The sequence below is a fragment of the Falco peregrinus genome, chromosome 10, assembly GCF_023634155.1.
Source record: "Falco peregrinus isolate bFalPer1 chromosome 10, bFalPer1.pri, whole genome shotgun sequence".
Taxonomy (NCBI): domain Eukaryota; kingdom Metazoa; phylum Chordata; class Aves; order Falconiformes; family Falconidae; genus Falco; species Falco peregrinus.
Window position 1 is genome coordinate 28230287 of NC_073730.1, and position 20841 is coordinate 28251127.

Genomic DNA, 20841 nt, shown 5'->3' on the forward strand with positions numbered 1-20841 from the left:
AGTGAGGTTTGATCAAACCATGCAGGCAATCCCATTTCCAGGATAAATGTACTTGGAGGGAAGCCGCCTCCTGTGGCACCACCACGGAAAATTCTCGGTATCAAATACATCAATACACTAAACAACATGAAAAATGGTGGCAACAGGGCAAACCGGTTACAGGCATATTGCTACCACGTTTTTCCCTCTCTGCAGTTTAAATCTAAATTCCTGGAAACTTCTGTTTGAACTGGCATCTCTGGACTCCCGAGTGGCTTATCCAGACAAGCACTCCTGAGCTGTTAGAGGTGAAGCTGCCCTGCACAGCGAGCACAGAAGAGGCAACCGAGTCACCCGGCAGCTGAGCACTGGAGTTGCGGCGTTAAAGCCCATTTTAAGAAGAAGTTGGAGCGCGTGCCAGCTGCTGAAGCTGTACTTACTCTGCTCGTGAAGTTTCCTTGTACGAGACCCTCTACAAAGAGCTGTGATTTGAAAGCCTTAACAAAGGACGAGAGAGACTCAATGGAAAGGCCGTTCATCAGCGTCTGGTATTTATCTATCATGGACCACCTGCCATGCTCTAAAATCAGGAGGCGCACATCCCTGCAATGCAAGAAGGAAGACAAAACCACAGGCCGTCAAGAGCTGTTTAACGCATGAGATCCCATTTCTGACTCGGGGTCATGCTGGAGACAGGGAGGCGGTCCCCAGGAGGATTGCTGTGGGCTCTGATGCTCCCCCAGCACCTGCTGTTGGCTACGGGTCACTTCAGCAGCTACCTGGATGTTTGATATGCTGGGCACAGAGCTGCTTGAGCTCTCTAAGCTACAAGCAAACCCTGGAACAAGCCTCTGTGAGCGCAGAGCAGCGATTCCTGAGCTCTTCAGCTCAACCTCGACACCCACTGCGCAGCCACTTTTTGCCCTCCCCCGGAACTCACTTGGCCAGAGTTTCAGGTTTGATGAGGATGTTGAAGTACGTTTTCTTCAGCTGCTCTGTTATCATTTCAAAAACTGCTGGAGTAAAGCTGAAGTCAGACAAGTAATCAATGATGAGCTGAAACAGAAGCTGTAAAGAGAACAGTTTTAAGTCAGGGGTTTGTTGGTTTTTTTTAAAGAACCAATTTAAACTTCATCCTATATAATAATAATAAAAAAAAAAATCATTGTTATTTGGTCAACGCAGGAGATGCGCAGTGTTACTAAAGCACATTCCTCGGTTCCATTTGATTTTCTTCACTACGCAATTTCATACCAAATTACAGTCAGTTTCAAAAGGACAGCATCTTTAGAACGCAAACGAAATAAGCTCAATATCCCAAATCAATAGGAGTTTCCACATTCTACCGGAACAAACCTAGCCTGTAGCTCCAACATTTCTGTACTAGATATCTCAGTTCTTACTTTTACAGCTGACCAGCACAATATCATTGCGACAGAGGAGCTTCCACGATTAAAAAAAAAGAATATTCAGATCACGCTATTTGCATCTCTGGCTTTTTCTGTTAAACCTCTGACGTGACTGACAGTCTTGTTAAAGCTCCAGTCAAGCTCTTGCCATGACAGTCTACGGAAGCCTGGTGGCTCTTTCCTCTTCAGTCACTAAATCCCCTCTGTTTGGGCTTGCCACATCTCACACAGCCAGCGTTTAGGGAATGGGAACAGGGATCCCCAATCCTCGTAAGATAAGCTCTTGGCAACCCAGCAAGAGAAAACTGCACCCAAAATGAGGATGTTCAGAAGCTGTATCTCTACAGTCAAACTGTAAACAAAACCTATTTTCAGACACGCTTCCCCAGACAGTGTGCAAACAGCCTCAGCTTACAGATGGAGAGGCTCTAACTCTCTATAGGGACATGGGAGACTCACAGCTCTTTTTAAAGGAAAAGCTGTTAAAGTCTTAATGGAGATACAGCTATTAATTAAAGGAAGATTTCTCTTAAGTCAGCCTAAGGTCAGTAATTTGAGCTTGTGTAAGTGAATAAAACTACATCTCTATACATGTAAGCACATGAAAAAGCATTTGCTGCATTATCCTGTATCTGAACAGAGATACAAATTTTCCAATGTAAAATACCACACCTAAACATTCCAAGCTCCAGCCAGCTAGGCTCCAGCTGCTAGGACAGAAGGCACATACACTGCAGAGCAGCATGCATTAAAAGTACTTAGAAGATCAGCAGCACTTACAGGTAGTTTATGATTGAATCCTTTCACTCGAATGACCAAGCCATGCTCTCCAGCTACCAGCTTGTATTCCAACTGAGCGACGTCTGCTTCATAAGCTGGTTCACCGAGATTGTGGGAAAGGATGCTCACAAATGTATCAAACAAAACTATGCTGGATGGAGAAAGGGGCAGAGGGTTAAAAAGAAAGAGAAAAAAAAAAGGATGGAATAGAAGATAAAAGTCAAGTCAAATGAGTTTAACGGTACACACAAAAAGTTCTCCAACAGAAATGAATACTCGAGTACAATGAGATTCAAAAAGAAAGTTTCAACAAACCCAGAAACACAAAATGCAAGTTTTTCTTCGTTCAGAAAGCACACCATACTAAAAAATTATTTTGACATTCAACTGTTCTTTGCAAAGAGTAAGACTCCAGCTTTACACGATTTAAGATTTCTTCTAAGACAGAAATGCACATGGTAACACGCCGATGCTCAAAACATCAAACCATCACAGAAAATGAGATTATTGCTATTTGTGTAAGGGAATGGGGGACAGACGGGCTCAGTTATGCTGAAGACTTGAGTAATGAGATGACTATCTATCAAGACAAAAAAATAATAATAAGCTAGAGCAAAACAGGCTACACAACGTGGAAATCGCAGTCCGTACTTCCAGATCTTTGATATTGCCTGGATTCCAAATCGAAGGACAAACTAACAAAGCCCCGTTGAAAACAGATTTATAAAGGCTTTCCCAAAGCATCAGTTATGCAGGTCTCAGCAGGCTTGCGATAAAAGTACTATGAAGTTTGTTACAAATGGCAATGCTAGCCTAGACTAGAAGTGCAGCCCGTGCAGAGCTGTCACCTTGAGGTCTGCCTAACCGCTGGTTCCTAACTGCTGCTGCTGGCCTCTCCACCTGCACCCTACAGGCTTCCAAGGTGCTGGTTCGGGACATGACTGCTGACTGCTCTTTTCAGGATCAACTCCTTCTCCAAGCACTTCCTTCTGGCGTGTGCACTGCTGCTGCTACGTTATTTTTTCCAAAACTTGCACTGGGGAATAACACACCATGAAACTCCTATGCATGTGTTTGCTGCAGTAATGATCTGCTGCACAACCACCCTCCCTGAACTACAGAGAAAAGCAGAAGAGAAGTGTAAGAACATGAGAAAAGGAAGCCTTATTCTATTCCAGCTTAAAATTAATCTCTCTTCATGGTTTTTTATAAGGTACGGTAATTTAGTTACTCTGCAAGATAAGCACAAATAATATAATCCTCACTTCTCTGCAGACTGCTGTATCAACGGAGAGATGAGATGGAATCGAACATAACCTGGTAGGGACAAAGAAACTTAAATGAGTAATTGTACAAAAAATGACAGCTTTCAAAAGTCAAATATATTTCCATCAGGTTTTCTTTGGTCACACTTTGAGTCTAATGAAAATGGTCATTCAGCTCTAAGAACGCATTTTTGCTTATATTAACTCATCATCAAACGTCTTCTCTTTTTCATGCCAAAATCTTCCCTTAAGAGTATCAAATATTAGAACAAAGCTGTGCTTTGCAGAATACTAACTCCCACGGTGCAACCATTATAAATAAAGAAAAACTCCACAAAACGTCTGTTTAACAGACATTAAAAACTGTCACGTTCTGCTTGAAAGCAGCAATGTATTTTCCACATTTGACTCGGATCCAGGTTGTATTTTTCTCTTTCTGTAGACGAGACTATAGTCTCTTCTAATTAACGTTCCTTCATTCTCAAGCCCTTGTCTTAGTATCATATTCTGTCTGTCCATAGTCAGATGTCCACAAGTCAATATATTTCAGTGACTCACATTTTTAACCTGAGGTATCAGCAGGGTATCTTTGTTGCAAGGTAGTTTCTACCTGCTTCTCTTATTATTGTAGCTAATAAACATACCAAAAGGGCCATGGAAGAGCTGACAGTAAACACTGAGTTGAAATGATGAACCGTATCATGGGTTATTTGCCTTCAAATAAATTTCAGCTGGTAAAACCAGGGACTTCCTACTCTTCTGAAAGCCCTACGGCATTTACCTTTTGGGATTTTGAATTTATCATCCTTCCTGTACCAGAGACAGCCTTGTTGTGTGCTTAGTGTTTTGACTGGATATTCCGTCTCAGGGCAGTCAGCAACTTTCAAAGCAAAGTCAGTGGCTAACAAAAAGAAAAACCAGACCAAAACCAGAAGTGAGTGGGTTTCACAGCCAGGCTACCTGCATGAAAGTCTTTAAAATTATCAACAAAGTACATTTCCCACCCACCCCCACCCCCGCAGTTTGCTAAATTATATGTGAAAATGCTTTCCTGGACCCAAAGAACATGTATTTTTCAGTTCCACACCAGAACAGTGGCTCAGAAGCAGTGCGGAAACGGTGATGTCGCATTCCACCCAGGATACAAGTTATGGGTTTATTTTCATTTGGTTTTGGCAACAAAGCCAGATGGTATTCAGACGCTTTCAAAACCAGCAGGATTAAGCAAATTAAATGCTCTTTTAGGATTCCAGAGAACTGTGTTACCTCTCATTGACAGTGTGAGGCCTGCTGTGTTACGGCTCTATGATCTGTAAGTTTACACCTCGGGAAGACTCAGTTCTCAAGCTTATGAATAAAAAGAATATTAAATAAAATTCAGGTGAACAGACCTCTCATATTCTTTAATTCGCAAAAACAGGTTGTTGTCAGGTGAAAACTAAAATTGTTGGTAAACTACAGAAAATATTCAATTAAATTCTTGGGGGAAGATTTCACTCATGCCCAGGTGCCTTACCTATGTATTTGTTTTCTTCTGGAAGGTGCAAATCCTGATTTAACTCAAAGTCACTGGCCCATAAATCACTCCAGTACTTGTCAATATCTATTAAAAAACATAAAATGCATTTAGTTAAACAGGAAGGTAATACCCTATTCCCTGGCCAGCTATCTCACCTCTTGCTATCTCTGTGAAGATCTGCAGTACAACAGGGGTTTCTTAACACCACCTGGTTCACCGTGACTCTTTCTAAATCCCTTCCTACAAACTCTCCTGGAGGAGGAATGAAGCAGTCCTACTAAAAAGTAAATCAAGCCTGCCTGAATTAGTAATCCAGCTACCAACATGCCCTTCCTTCATGGTTTGTGTTCTTTTCCCTGTTCAGGACTTGAATGGCAGTCAAGTGGAGGGCTCGCTGAGATCCCTGCCTCCTAAAACAATTGTAAACTAGGGAGTGGGAATCAACTGAAACCAAACAAAGAAAATTGTGGAGTAGGACAGAGTATTTGATTAACAATGAGGTCAGTAAAACACTGAGGCTTCATTTCCCTACTTCCCTGCGGCTCTATCTTGTGTTGTCATCCTCTTAATATCTCTATTGCATGAGTCAGACGTTCTCGGTTGCTGCTGCTGTTTTACCTTCCACGCTGTATTGCGTTCCAAACCACTTTTCTTTCAGGGGACACTGGCCTTCATTGGCAGCAGACAGCAAAACGAGGTTGGCTCTCTGGGGACTGAGCTGGTTAAGGGCATCAGCAATGATCTGCAAGTTCAAGACAATACCTCAGTTCAAATGCAGCCCTGGCTCTGCCTGACCCAGCAAAGACTTCTCAGTTTGCACATAGGAAGAATAAGACATAACAAGCTTACAAAAAAGGAGACTGGCTTTCTGAATATAAAAAGTGTGTGTCAATTAATACAGAACCTGGGCCTGTATTATGCCTAATTATAAATGCCTATATACGTGCTTCTATTATACAGCGTGCCCGTATTTTCCTTACGTCAAAACATGTAATCAGAGTTCAAAGAGTATTTACCTCAGGCTTGTATTCAAACAAAAGCTGGTCTCCTGTCAGAAAATCCTCCTTCTGAAACAACTGCATGTTCTCACAAAGGCTTTCCACATAGTCAACTGGATCTGTCTGTAAGCAAATAAATAAAGCTGTTTTTCACGTGGTCAGAAAATTAAAATGTCAATTTTCTGTTCTGAGAAGAGCTTGACTGGTTAGGTATGTTGAGCACGACTTGCATGCTGTGCTTGTTATGGCGTTTAGTTTCAGTTATTGAACTAAATACATTTCATAACCACATGTAATGCTCAGGACTCCTCTAAGAATCCTGAAATATCAGACACGTCATCTTGGTAGAAGAAACCTCGAGCGTGCAGTTTACAGTCATTGAACCTACTGAATTGCAGACCCAGCAGAATACACTGCGTGCCTCCAGGAAACACAAGCAGAGTCCTGCAATTCAAGATTTAGGGTCATCTGGAACCCGGAAAGAGCAAGCCGAGGAACTGCTGCTGCTGCATGAGTTACCTCTGATTCTGCTCCTTTCCTAAGTTCTCTGCCATGATGTACAGTGTAAGGAGGAAGAGAGTCTCCCATTCGGACATGGAAGTACAGATTGCCTTTTAACGATATACGACTGCCTAGTGGAGAGCTTCTCACCGAGTACTTTTGGCTTTTTCTGAACCAGCCAACATTATATTCTAAGTCCAGATACTGACCACAGTTCACCTGGAAAGAGTTTGGACACGTCTGTGTCTGGTAAATGTAGTGGAAAACACAACCAAGGATTTCTTAAGACACTGTACACGTGAGGAAACATTAAACCTCTCCTGGGGCATGTAACTAGTTGCTTATCCCAAAACCATGCCTCTGTGACCATTATCCTTTAGGATGGCCACGTACCAGCTCTTCCCGTCAACCAGAAGAGTGGGCCTGCCATGACTAAGTCATTCACCCATCCCTAAGGTACACAACCCTGTCAAAAAAGCATGTGCATCCCCCTGTTCCTTGCTTTTACCTTTCTTCACCTTTAATAAAAACAAGTAAGCTTTTTGCTAATTCCTATTTCAGCAAGGCAAGGAGGACTTGACACAAAACGACATTTAGTTTTGTAATGTTGTACCAGCAGGCAAGGGGGTCGTCAGCACCCTGGCCTTTGTGAGGCCAGGTCACCAGCAAGCCACGCCTCTCACACAACCCTGCTGTTCTATTCCCAGAAATCAGCAGTGCCAAACCAGCTTAAAAAAAGTGAAATTAGGCAAAAATACCAAAAAGCCCCAATTTGGAGAGCTCCATGAATGGGCACAGAACTTCACACACAAGGGCCTAATGATCAGAACTCGAAAAGAACCTACCTAGTAGGTAGAGAATTGTAAAAGTAACATTTAATTCTGTTATGAAAAAAAGTCAACACTATTTCTCTGCCTAGAATACAAATTCTTTCAGCAAAATACAGCCTCATTAAGTGCATGATCTATTTCTGGTTTAACAGAACTTTGAAAATGTGTTTCAAAATCAAAAAGAAATCCTTTATATGGTTTACCTATATCAACACAAAACAGTGGATGAATACCTGCTCTTGATAGTGAAATTCATTAGCTTCAATCTTCTGTATTTCTTCCCATATTCTGCAAAGGAAGGAGAATAGAATAGAAGTGGATTTCTTCCATTATTCCACAACATTTATCAAGAATCTGAAAAAAAAAAGCAGTCTTCTAGGAAACGCATCAAGGGTGAGTTCAGTGATTCACTTCCCTTCCATCCAAAAGGGCGTTTCTCAATTGGCAGAAAGTTCTGCTGTTTTCCAAAGAGGAAGAGACTCAACTACAAAGAGGCAAAATCTGATAGCAAAGTAACATAAAGGTTAACACCAGAACACCACAGCCCTGACTTTCACAGATTTGGCTCGACAAATTCATTTCAATAAACACAAAGCTGCACTAACTAGTTCAGCTTATTAAAATTAGAAATGAGATCACAATAAATCAAACAAAAAGCACCAAGAAAGGAGCATAAACATTTAGCAAATTCAATTTTAAGCTTTTTTAAACCGATACGTTTCCCATGCAGACAAGCTTTACTACTGACTCACCGTTTATGCTCTAGTAACTCAACAAAGTGCAAACACTACAAATAAAAGGCTAACGGAGAAGGACAATCATGCCAATATCTGGATGTAGCGGCAAACACTTGCCTTTTATCTGGCCCTCTCTTCTGCAGCATCTTCACATACTGAAATACAATATGGGCCACCTGCAGACAGAAAGGAACAGATCAATTTTTCCAGATGTTAGGAAAACAGTAAGAAAATCAAGTTGCAGCAAACCATACCTCATAGAAGTGCTTGTAACCTTCATCAGTCAAGGTCACAGAAATGCTGAAGATGGAGTAAGTGGAGTTCTGTTCAAATCCCGTTTCACCATTTCCTCCATATAATGCAAGAGCCCAAAACCTATGGAAGAGTTAAAGGTACTTACTAATTACTCATTTCTGCTGTATTTGAGCTTAATTACAATTACCGTATCACAGCTTTACTTTAAAGGCTTTCAATCCGTTTACGGTTCACACAAAGCTTTTCCAACATAAAGGTGTGAACCTCTGGCTACAGGGTTTAAGAAAACAGTGGAAAAGCTAAGTTACCTTTTGGGGGTCTCTTAAAGATCAGTCACAGATACCGCTGACCCATGGATCAACAGACCAAACCCCACTTATTTCTTACTTGGGTTCATCATCAATTTAAGCAATATCACTAAAAAATGCTGACACAAGAAGGCAGGCTTGGCCTGGTTTTATATAGATAGCAAAAATGTATACACAAAATAGAGTTTGCCTTTATTAGTGATAGCAAAACATTTAATAAATATGCTTAAAAAAATACATACTTTTTCCTAAGGAAAGAAAGAACACTGCCTTTGCCTTCATGTCCCACCAGCCAGGAAATATAATGAAGAGGCTTCACCCTAAAAGAAAATTTGAAAGAGATTAAATGCCGGGAGGTAATAAGTTTCACAGAAAGAACTCAAATCACTAGACAAATGACTAAAATATACACTGTGTGCTTCTTCACGGCAAGTTTTTCACTTTCAGGCACCGTAAAGATAAGCTACAAATGTGGCAGCTGAGAACATAATGACTGATCAGAGTCAGTGAGGAATGACATTGAACCAGCTGTGTACCAATTCCACTCAATTTGGAAAAGGAACCATATCTGCATCAATTTGATTAATTTTAAAAAAGTTCTCCTAGGGAAACAAAGCGATCTGTAACACAAATAAATGAGATTATTCGGTTTGTTGTGAAAGTCAATGAATTATTCACAGCATACACGTGGCAGAAGTAAAATGCAGCACAACTGTACCTGTAATACTGTTCCTGTGGGGGAAGCGCCCAAGTGATACTCAGTGAATGAACTTTCCTGATTGGAACAACTGAACACAAATAAATTTAATGAATATAAATATACTGATTAGACATAGATAAGTTTTACATAATGCAGAAGGAATGGTTAAGGTATTCAGAACCACACAGAATTATTCTACAAAGTATCCAGATCACCCAGAGAAAATATGAAGTTAGGTATTCAAAACATTTAAACAAATTATTTTACTTGCCTCTGTAAAGCTTGTGAAATTCTGGTGTGTCAAAAGGCTGAGTCAGATGGCCAAAGCTGGGTTTGGGTAAACCACTTAAAAGCAAAATTAGAAGTGTGATGTTACTGCCAAGGATTCAAAGCTACACTGAGATAATCACAAGACGTAAGCATCCATAGCTCTGACGTGACAAGAGGCGATGGCCTTTAACAAAGGGCACAGCCCAGGAGCCACCCAGCCCGAGGTGGAAGGCAGCCTGGCATTCGCTCGCACTCTGCCCGCGCAAGAAAATAATTACTCAGGATATAGACCCCCATCAGCTCTGCCCTCTCCTTCCATCCAAGGCAGTAAGAATAAAAAGTTTGCTTTCCTAACAGAGGAAAGGAAAGCCAAGCACAGTAAACAATTTCCTTTCCCTGGACTCACAGAATCTTGAGGGGTTGTCTTGTGGGGAAGGAGGAACGAGAAGGACAGGGGTCTGGAGAGACAAACTTGTCTCTATGGTATTAGACTTACACAAGCGCATTTCCAAGCGCCACAGAAATAAACACCTTGCAAAACCAGAAAATAAAAGGGGAAACAAAATGCTTTTCAAGTTAGTAAAGCTTTTGCAAAACCCCCTTTTCAGACAGTACGTTGGAGTGAATTATTAAAAAAAAGACCAAGTTCTAACCAGTTGCTGACCTAAGGATGACACTTAAATGCAAGCAATGGTGTTAATTTATTTTGCTGCTATTTATTTTTGACGCAAAGTAACATAAATTGACAATCTAGGTTTGAATGATTTATCATAAAATCAAGATATCAGCACATTTTAAGCAAACGCTGCTGCAAGGCTAAGTAATTGTTAAGCAGAAACAAAGTCTTCCTGAAACAATTAATGCCAGGCTTTAATGTCCCAAGTTGCCCTTTTTTTTCCTGGGTAAGGATGTTAATTAACAAATGTTAATTTCCCTAGTTTCTCCAGTAAAGGAGATTTTTTTTTTTAAAACCATCATTTTTAAGAACAGATAATTTTATAATTTGTAATGCCTTTATGCACCAAAAGAATCTTACTTATTTGGGATCTCAGAGAAGATTTCCGTCACCCATTTTTCCAATGTATCCAGTGTTTCTAATAAGGAGAGAAAAAAAGAAAGCAAAAAATGCAATTTCCTGAAGATCTAAGATAAATTCTTTATCTTATCTCACCAGTTCCGTTATTTGAAAGAGGCTGCAAGTCAGTATATTTTAAAATTGCAAAGTTCTAAATTACAAGCTTCAAAGCTGTTGGTTTGAGCCAATTCTTAATATTCACTGAACTGTATCTTTGGTCATAGCTCTGGTTTTGTGTATAGTGCTGAAATCTCAGCCCGATACAACTGGGATTTAAAGTTCAGTAGTATTAAGTGTGACTGTGAAAAGGGATTACTGACTTAGGGATCTACAAAACCACCAGTACTTGCTGGACTCATTCCATCACACTATGTCCAGAATACACACACCAGTTTTCACACCCAAATGCAGTCCTGCAGGGAGAAGTCGTCCTTCTCCCCATCCTCTTTTCTAAAGGAAATGTGTCAAGAACCAGAAGTTTAAGTGTTTTTTTTTTCTTAAATGGCTGATTGGAAATTGTTTGCAAACATTCTGAATTCCTGAAGTGATGCTGTGTGTACTGAACAACATCAAAAAAGGCGGGATGGGGTGGAAGGAGGATTCACGGTTGTTTTTGTTGTAACAGAGATTGAAATACAAAGTTGACCCGGCTGGCTATCAGTTACCACCAATTTTCTTCACAATGACCAGTAACGGATTGTAATGTTTCTTCTATGTAAATGATTACTCAAGAGGCATTCAATGCCCTAAGTAGTTTACGCTCTAGACAGAACATAAAAGCATAGGAGAAGAAAAGAATCATCACTTCTATTATTACCGTCACCATTTTACAGACGGGAATTGCAATCATTTTAACATTCAACAAAACCCCTAAGCACAAACCTAACTTGAATATAAACAACTATTTATTTTCAGCGCAGGCCTCTACTACATGCATAATTTCTAAGAAATTTCCTTCCTCTATTCTCAGCAGAAATGAACCACAGGTCTGAAGTTCTTTGCTTAAGTGAAACTCAGTTCCATTTGCATAGAATTTTCCAGTCTGGGGGAAAACTTAGGATCTCTGTTCTTCCTAGAGAAATGGTTTTTATTTTAAGAACTCTTTTGAAAGAGTCTCAAACAGAACAAGACAACTGGGAGGCCAATTTCAGTCTCCCCATCATTTTCTGTGGAGGTTCGCTGTTGATGGCAGAGAAACCAGCAGCATTAAGTCATTTAAGTGGTCTCACTCTACATTCCTACAAGATTCTTTCCTTAAATATATCGTTGAGATTTTACCTTCTGCATTAATCTGGAACCTATTCGACAGCTTCAGTTAAAAGTTTCTCAGGAAGTGGCAGGATGACAATAACACAGCACAATTACTCAAGCCTTGTTTCATTTAGAAACCAGTCTAAAAGCTACATAGAAATACTTCTTGCAGGACTGGGCAGTCCACTAAAATGGCTTGGGCTACAGCTGAACTGGTGCCAAAAGCACTACACTAACAGCAGCAACGAGCCTGTTTTTCAGGAACAACTGATGTTACCTTTAGATTGGACAACTAAAGTCATATAGTGAGCAGAGTAATGGCGCTGCCAGAAGTCCCTCAGTCTGGTGTAGGTATCAATATTCTTCATTTTAGGCTCATGTTTGAGTGTATCCGCATTACCTGTAAACATTAAAAGGCGGTTAGTTATCTAGAGACTGGGTACGTCAAGATCCAATATACTGAGAATTTCTTTTCCTCCCCTGGCACTGAGTCTACTCAAGATAAGCACATTAAAAATACCTAATAGAAATTTGGCGTTAAAGGAATGTTAACTGAAATCATCATCTTTAAATTCCTAGTTCCTATTCTAAGGACAGTTGATATTGCTATGATAAGGAAGGTCAGAGTCCTCCTGCATTATCAGATACTGCACAGCTCACGTGTGCTGCCAGCTATTCCCCCACCAACAGAACTTGCAGAACAGGGGAGGAAAAATATGATGTTCAGTACATGTCTTACAGAACTTCATAAAAACGGTCTACATTTCAAAGCTGGGTAACTATTACCCGTCACACTGCAACTTACATGCTCACAGCACCACAAGGGTGAGGGAGCTAGGACTCTATTGTCCAGGAGAGGAAGGACAAATTTCCCTTCTGCTCCACTGACATGGCTGTGAAGGTCTACTTCTGCAAGTTCAACAGTGAATTATTTACTTTGAAAGGCCTCCTCAGACACAAATCCAGAAACACTTGATTTTTCCAGGAAATTTTAATAGCAAAAAACAAGCTTAAGCATGACAGAGATGACTCAGAGAGCTCCACCTTTACATTAACAGAAAGTTACGTGATTACGCACCTAGGGCAACCTAGCTTTAACATCAGCAAAAAGCAGTACCAGAATGAAAAGTAGCTTAAGAAGCAGACAGCTGCTTTTGTTCCCAAACATTTTACTGTAAAATGAGTAACTGCTCTAATAGTTCCAAGCAAGGCTAGTGTTTCTGTGGTGAGAAAGCTCAGGTCAGCACATCTAAACGCTTAAACTTTTAAGTGGTTAAAAGTATCACCACCACTTTATAACAGAAATTGAGAACTTACCCCAAAAAAATTTCTTCATAGGATGTCCAGGCCTGGCAAGACTTCCAAACAGCATTTCCTTTCTATTTGCATCAGAGGGTCTTGCTAGCTGATACTCTGTTAATTCAAAGAATTTGCAGTGGCATGCATCAAAATTTGAGGTCGTGCTCGAAACAAAACAACACAAAAACCCCAGCCACACTGAAAAGGAGACACACCACACAGATACGGCCCAGAACCTGTTCTGATGTATGATGAAGTAGTGAAACAGGCTAAGAAATAGGACTTGCTATCAGCAATGAATGTAAGTCAAGAGGAAAACGGAGCTCATTGCTGAGACTTAAGGAAAGGCATAAGGAGGAAAAGCATGTAAAGCCCCAGCCCACCCAGTCTGAATGCCCTCAATCTGTTAAATGTAATGGGAACACAAGACCATCAATATTCTACAGGGTCAGGCCTTGCAGAAAGGGCCAGAGAACAATTACAAATGAGGCTCCCCCATATATCACACAGAACAACTTCTAGACTAATAATGAAATAAGAAAATGAAAGCTGAGCAAGGAGTTTCCAAAAACGCAGTTTTACGATCAGTTTACACTGAACTAACATGGGATGCTGCCCAAATCGAGAACTCACCCTCTTGAACTGCATTTTCCTGTTCCTGTTTTTCTGGTAACAGGAAACATGTACAGCAGAGCTGTAAACTAATTCTTTTGGCTTCGTTAATTCTGCAGCCAGTTCATCAAGCTGACATAATGTACTGTGCAGCACACTACTACAGTGTCAATACAAGGAAGGAGCGGATCTGCATGATGAAGGCAGTGCAAGTGAAGGCGTAAAGTGGCTTAAGCTGTGGAAGAACCACACCTATACTCAAAGACAGGTCCTTGTTTATGCTGACACAAACCTAAATTCAGGGATCAAATTGTCCCTTTTTCCTTGCCAGAAAACAGATGAAGATGACGATTTGGAATAAATATTTGCAGCAATTGGTACATCTGCCGATAACAGGGTGTTTTTTTCTAAAGCAGTGAAGTTTTATAGGCAGTCTGGAGGTATTCATTAAGTATTAGAAAATCAAACAAACGCTCACTTCTACGCCTGGTTCAATTGCCTTCTGTGAAGTGACTTTGTAGCTATTAAGGCAGTAGAATAAGGAGACAAGTTCAATCACCTCAACTCGCTGTGTTAACTCCACATCGGACTGCAGAGAGCACTGGGGCTATGCTAGAGCTACAGGCATATTGTTCATTGAAGAGCATCCGCATGCTCATGTAATTGCCCTACCACTTACTGCCAAACCACTTAAAATCATTAATTTCTAATTCAAGAAATGAGACTGTAAACTCCCACAGTGATGGCACTACATTCAGTCCTTCTCCTCTAACGATATCCATGGAAAAAAAAAATTGAATAATTAAATCTGTCAAGTTAGGTGACCTTGACTGAAGTGCTCAGAAGGGTAGTCCAAAATGGAAACCAATAAACAGTGTTACAAAATGGGTTTTGTTTCTTTAAGAAGACAGGCTAAACACCCAGGAAAAGCTGCTCTTACTTACCACTGTCTACAGCCTCGACTTCTCGGTCTATTGCATCCCTGATCATCAGTGGGTGAATAAAGAACTGTGCCCACCTACGAAAAAGAAAATTTCATATACTTTTCTTCAGTGTCTATATAAACTAGGGCAAAAAAAACCAGCAAATAAGCCCAACATCTATTATTTTAGTTTATGAAGTTGCTTGCCTTACTACAAATTATGTAATTCTTGTCTAACCTGTCTTAAGGAAAGATAAAAGCCAGTTTTGTGATACCGTCAAAAACCAAAGGGCTTCTCTGTTCCATAGAGTGAGAATTAATTGGTTGGATGCAGTAGGATATAACACTAATGGGTGCAGGATTATCTGCCTTTACATCCTGCAAACGATCATACCAGATCAGACAAGTGATCCAGCTAGTTTGGTTCCTGGCTTTAGCAGGGATCTCTATCAGATGCTTCAGAGAAATCCTTGGCTGTTCATCAAGAACAACATGACCATAGGGAAAGTTTCACCTTAACGCCAGGCAACAAATTCTTGATTTATGTCCTGAAACATAAGCTTTTACATCCATTACAATTTTACTATCTACCACAAAAGTCAGCATTGGCATCCAGATACATCTCTTCTCCTATACCCACAGAGAGCAGAGCAATGGAAAGGGACAGATCTGCAAGGAAAGGAGACTCTGCAGAAGGCTGGCAGAGGATCTAATGTTTCTATTTTATTTGCTGAGGTTTTTAAATGATGCCTGAACTGGTTGAAGCAAAAGGTTAACAGTAAACACTGCTGCTGAAGTTCTACAGCTACAGGACCCGTGAGGCTAAAGACTACTAAACGATGATGTCTTTCAATTTCTTTTGATCCACAAGGGCTTGAAATGAGCAGAAATCATGAGCAGCACCTATTTGTCTTCTTCTTATGAGATGGTGTTCTATGGAACTCCTAACTTCTGTGTTTCCCCTCCACTAAGCTGTTGTAACAAATTGCAATTGTATTTTTTTATTCTTTCGTGATCCCAAACATCTAAAAGGACTGGACTAATCTACAAACGAAAGCTGAATTTGGCCTGGTAAAGTAAAATTTAGGCAATACTTGGTAAAATATGCAAATGCTTGTCCTCGGCATCATCACAGTATCAAAGGAAGTTTGCAGTGGAGTCCACTGTCCTCATGAGATATTTTATAGCATCAAAAATACTCAGCTGCCGTGCCCCCATGAAGGAGTAATTTTCTCTCACTGCAGGAAACCATGCCAACAGGTGGATCTCTGCTGTCCCAACACATCCCACAGCACAACAGAGCAAGTTAAATACTTCCTGGCAAAAGATACATACTTCACTAAATAACCTGGATGAGGTTAAACGTATCCTTTCGAAGCATGGATTGTACCATAACTTTCAAGGCTGCCCTCCCACCCACCCTAAGCGACTAGACTTGGAAACAAAAAAAAAAAAAACCAAACCACTAATTCTGTCAGGACAGATTTTTCAAACAATGAGTCACTGGGATTCTGGGAGCACTTCCCCTCTGAACAGCTGCCACATTGCGTAAGATTTCTCCTGTCATCAATGCTACTAGTTTAAGGGTGCTATAACAATCAAAAAGCTACGTGCATTATCCATGGATTCTACGTAATCGCGCAGCGGCTACCCGGCACTATCTCAAAAAACCAGCAATGTACCCAAAGGGGAAGACTATTTCTTTATCTTCAATATCCACTCTGCGGGTAGCTATGGAAGTACAGCAACAGCTTTAATCATCCCAAAATGAAGAAGCCACACCGAGGCTCCTGAGGCACGCACAAACATTTGTTAACATTTAATCACCGTTTAGATGAAGTTACCTATCAAGCGCTTCTTTGAAGTACTTCCTCTGCACATCAAACTGGAAGACCGTCCGCTCACAGTCCGTCGAAGCGTTGTCACTGCCCCCGTGTTTCTTCAGAAACGCATCAAACCCATTCTCGTCTGGGTACTTCAAACTGCCCATAAAAACCACTGGAACAAAAAATCACCAAAATTACCATGATGACATTAATTTGTTATTCCTAATTGCAGCTATAGCAACCCCTCTTCAGCCCAGCGTTACCTACAGCTGACCCACAGGGGCTGGCTACTAACTAGCACCAGTCAGTGTAACCTGCCTTTAGCAGAAGCCCTGAACAGACTGGAAACAACCGCGCCGGTCTAGGCATGCCTGGTCTCAGCCAGTCAAGAGTAGTACTTTGAGATACATCTGGTCAGAAGCTTCATGTGGTTTCTGCACCTGTATTACTAATTCCTCACCCTTTACTAGAGAGATAAAGGTCTGTAGCTCCAGCCTGGTTTATAAAGCCAGAGGTAACATGCTTCCCCCCACATTTAATGGATAACAAAGAATGTTAATACATGTTAATGCACAGCCCACCAAAGAGTATGAGAAACCTTCTCCAATATTAAGAGTATTTAATAATATTTAATAAATGTATTTAACTAATAAAAATAAATTCTTGGCTAGGTGAAATAAGAAATGATACTGAAATACTACAGAAATCCAGAGCTACATAGCACTAATTTTGCACTGAAGCTGGAGAAGATGAAATAGGAGCAGATACATACTATGTTCCAGGAAGTGTGCTAATCCAGGCAGATCTTCGGGATCAGAGAAGCTGCCAGCAGCAACGCAGAGGGCTGCTGCAGACTAGAGAAAATATGACACACTCAGTAAAAGCTGCTTCAAGAAACTGACAGAAAAGTAAGATAAATTATTCAGGACAAAGGGTACAATGAGAAGGTCTAGTCTGAACCCCTAATTACAACGTTTCAGACCACAAGAAAGCTCACTATTTATTTTTTCACCCTGCAACTTTAAGTACATACCTGCTTTTCCGTACAGCCTCTCTTTCTTGTCTCTTCCTTGTCAGCTAGCTCTTCTAATTCACTGTCATCGGGATCATTGAAATCCTCATTACCTCCATCATTGTCCTCACCCTCATCCCCCTCATCACAGTCCTCGTCATCAAAACCTTCTCTACCGTCTTCGATCTCAGCTCCAGAGTCGTCATCTTCATCGCTTTCCTCTTCAGATTCACCATCATCATCTTCCTCCTCCTCCTCTGAAGATAAAGCAGCTGGGGCACCATCCAAGTAATTCAAATCCGAAATCAAAAGTGCACATAAGCCATTTTGCAGTTTGATATACCTGAAACAAAAACATTTATTTGCCATGAATATGTTCCTTTCCCAAATCTGAATTTTCAGAATCACGAAAACGTCTGTGTTTCCTGTAACAGTTCTATGCTCTTCAACTGAGGTTTCCTAATGAAAAATCTAATGGCAGCTAAGAAGGTGAGCAGTTTTATAGTGGGAAAGTAAACACATTCTTCTGCTATTCAACAGCTATAAGAATAGGTAGTAGCAAAAGCCCTTCTCCCCATAAGGTCCAGGCCACTGATTTGGGCTTTTATCTCCCTCTGTAAAATATTCAAGCTACCAGCACTCAGAGAAAACTTCATGTACTCAGAATAGGCAAATCCAAACTTCAATAGCCTGTTATGCTTGTCAGGCTCTTGGAAACATGTATTATGTGACAGAATTAAGATCTTAATCTTTGCCTCTAAATAGGCCCCAGAGACTCCAGTTTATTTGATTTGCTTTGATCAATGCGGGTCCACAGATGTAGGAGGCATGTGTTAGAAAGGAGAGATCTCCTCTGCAGGCTTAATAAAATAAGACACAGAAGACAGAAGCTGGGTTACTATCAAGAAGCAACACAGAGTTCTCTCTGTGTGAGTACGTACATACATAGAATTTTTTACATATGTGTGTGCATCTATATTAAAAAAAACAAAACAACAAGAACAAAAAACCTAAACACAAGCCCTCTGTCCAGCACCATTCTACAACTTTTCAGACTGAGGACTGCAAGCACCAGTGCTCTGCACTACATCTCAGCGGTATTTGTTTCCCAACAGATCCAGAATAGACAGTCACAATTTCTCACATTAGCCAAAGCACCCCTCCTGGGAGCTTGCATTGGCTACTATGCCAGCTGCAGAAAGGAAGGAACGCTGGATCCAGAAAATACTTGATCCAGCCTAAGAACTAGTGTAATATAGGCAGGTGGTCTTTGATCCAGCAATAAAAAAAAAAAAAAAAAAAAAGCTAGTATAAACCAAAGCCATGGTCACATCCCATATTCCCTGAAAAAAAATATATCTGACTTACAGAGCATAAAATCACAGAATAGTCTGGGTTAGAAGGAACCTTTGAAGGTCATCTAGTCCAAACCCCAATTTTATAACAGATCAGAACTTTGCAATGCAGCCACTGTTGTAATTAGGTAGCAGAAATTTCAAAGCAGATTTCCAGCTCAAGCTACATGGTAAGCACCCAAAAGATAAACAAAAGGTACGTTGTATGTTTTCCAACTGCATGGTTCCCAAAGTTTCTCACATATTTCATTCATGGTTACCATTATGCAATTCCAATGTTTCCTAACAATAAAAGTTTTTGTTATTATCAATATTCCAATTAAAAATATGAAGTCGACCTGCTACGGCTCTGCAAACCACAGACCAGCCTGGATACAAACTACTTAGAGTACTTCTCTCCCAACTGAATTTCACGGGGCCGTATTCGGAGGAAAGGGATAAAAGGGGCATTGTGAGAAGAGTGAAGGAGTTCTGAGACAAAGAAAAAAGCCACACTTCTTAGACAACCAAGTCTATGAAAAAAGCTAAAGAACAAATGTTTAATAGTTGTGTTAAGATTATGAATTACGACCAAGCAGTCAATGGGAATTGATAGCACCTACTCTGGCCCAGGGTTTCATAATCGTTAGCACACCTGTTCGGCGTGCTGCAGGACCACTGAGCAGTTCAGATTTGTTCCAGTCAAAAGCACAAGTGCATTTTTGTTTGTTCAAAGTACAGCACACAGTGTGTAACTTGCAGAGACGCTATGACTAACTGCAGGAGGTACAGATAGTACTAGATCCACGCTAATCTCTGGGTACAAAGTTAATCATCCATACATTCTGAAAGCCCGTTTGCATCGTATACGTATGTTGCGTTATGCAGCTGCAGCACTACTGAATGCGTAACAGGCGTCCTAAAAACTGACATACTGCACACTCGGGCGCTTCAGCCTCTGGGGAGCTCAGAGCAAGAGCCTCAGACAGCAACAGGTTGGTACAGCACGTCTTCCAGCACAACCACCATATTCTTCACCTCTGCATGTAACTGTCTTCTGCAGGTTTTCATGGCCCAGAAAGAACGCTGGCTTCCCAGCGATCAATAGCTAGACACAGAAAGCTGAAAACAGACTAGTGCTATTCTTCCAGAAGAACGACTGGCCGTAAAGCTGCTTAGCCAGATGTATCCAGTAGCTCTTGTTGATCTCTTCCGCATACCTCCATTAAACTAATGGAGCAGAGGATACTGATTTTACATTACTCATCTTCAGGCTTGTGGGTGTTACATACAAGGACAAAAAGCACCCTGCAGCAAGGCAACAACTGAACTTAAGCCGCTGATGAAGACTATCAGATTTCACTTCAGGAGAACACAGAACAGTTTAGGTTATACTGAGCAGAGGCACCCCCTGACATAGGTGTTCTTTACTTTTTCCATGTTTCAGTCCAATGGAAAAGGACAACTGTAATCAATACGTCAGTATGCATTCGTATGCAAAAAACAGTACAAAAAATGCACATAACATAGAAACAGAAACAAGCATAGTCCAATTGCTTTTTAGAAGGATTATACAGGTATTGACACAAATAAGGCTTAAAAATAAAATTAAATTCAAATTCTTAAAAATACTGTTTAAACGTCAGGATAATCTTAAACAGGATTGCTCTCACACAAAGTTTCTTCTTGTGTCAATGATAATTGTTTAGCAGTGAAGTAAATATTGATATACATATCAATGCATAGTAAATGCTTAAGAGAAATGCTTTAATTTCCCAAATTACACAAAACAAGCAATACAAGCCCATGAAATGCCATATGCGGATGCATTTAAATAAAACATACATTTTGGTAAAGATAACTACCCACTCATAGCTCTAATGAACAAAACCAACTTTCATTACGATGATAGTTTTTGTCCCAACAAACTCACTTTTGAAAATACATTCTGCAACTTCT

The 20841-nt window shown here is 40.6% G+C and overlaps 1 protein-coding gene across 1 annotated transcript in view; it reads right to left on the bottom strand.

Annotated features, from left to right (window-relative positions):
- Positions 1 to 20841, bottom strand: part of NRDC (nardilysin convertase) — a 28413-nt gene that overhangs the window by 5574 nt on the left and 1998 nt on the right. The window contains exons 2-22 of the mRNA XM_055815297.1: positions 17570 to 17891; positions 17309 to 17390; positions 16555 to 16708; positions 14733 to 14806; positions 13195 to 13290; positions 12155 to 12277; positions 10588 to 10645; positions 9553 to 9626; positions 9300 to 9369; positions 8824 to 8901; positions 8273 to 8393; positions 8136 to 8194; positions 7515 to 7569; positions 5969 to 6073; positions 5571 to 5694; positions 4950 to 5036; positions 4215 to 4334; positions 3434 to 3485; positions 2169 to 2319; positions 920 to 1047; positions 420 to 582 (exon numbers count right to left, since the gene is read on the bottom strand). Coding sequence (XP_055671272.1) covers positions 420 to 582; positions 920 to 1047; positions 2169 to 2319; positions 3434 to 3485; positions 4215 to 4334; positions 4950 to 5036; positions 5571 to 5694; positions 5969 to 6073; positions 7515 to 7569; positions 8136 to 8194; positions 8273 to 8393; positions 8824 to 8901; positions 9300 to 9369; positions 9553 to 9626; positions 10588 to 10645; positions 12155 to 12277; positions 13195 to 13290; positions 14733 to 14806; positions 16555 to 16708; positions 17309 to 17390; positions 17570 to 17891 — 2296 coding nt within the window. The remainder of the gene's footprint in view (positions 1 to 419; positions 583 to 919; positions 1048 to 2168; positions 2320 to 3433; positions 3486 to 4214; positions 4335 to 4949; positions 5037 to 5570; positions 5695 to 5968; positions 6074 to 7514; positions 7570 to 8135; positions 8195 to 8272; positions 8394 to 8823; positions 8902 to 9299; positions 9370 to 9552; positions 9627 to 10587; positions 10646 to 12154; positions 12278 to 13194; positions 13291 to 14732; positions 14807 to 16554; positions 16709 to 17308; positions 17391 to 17569; positions 17892 to 20841) is intronic.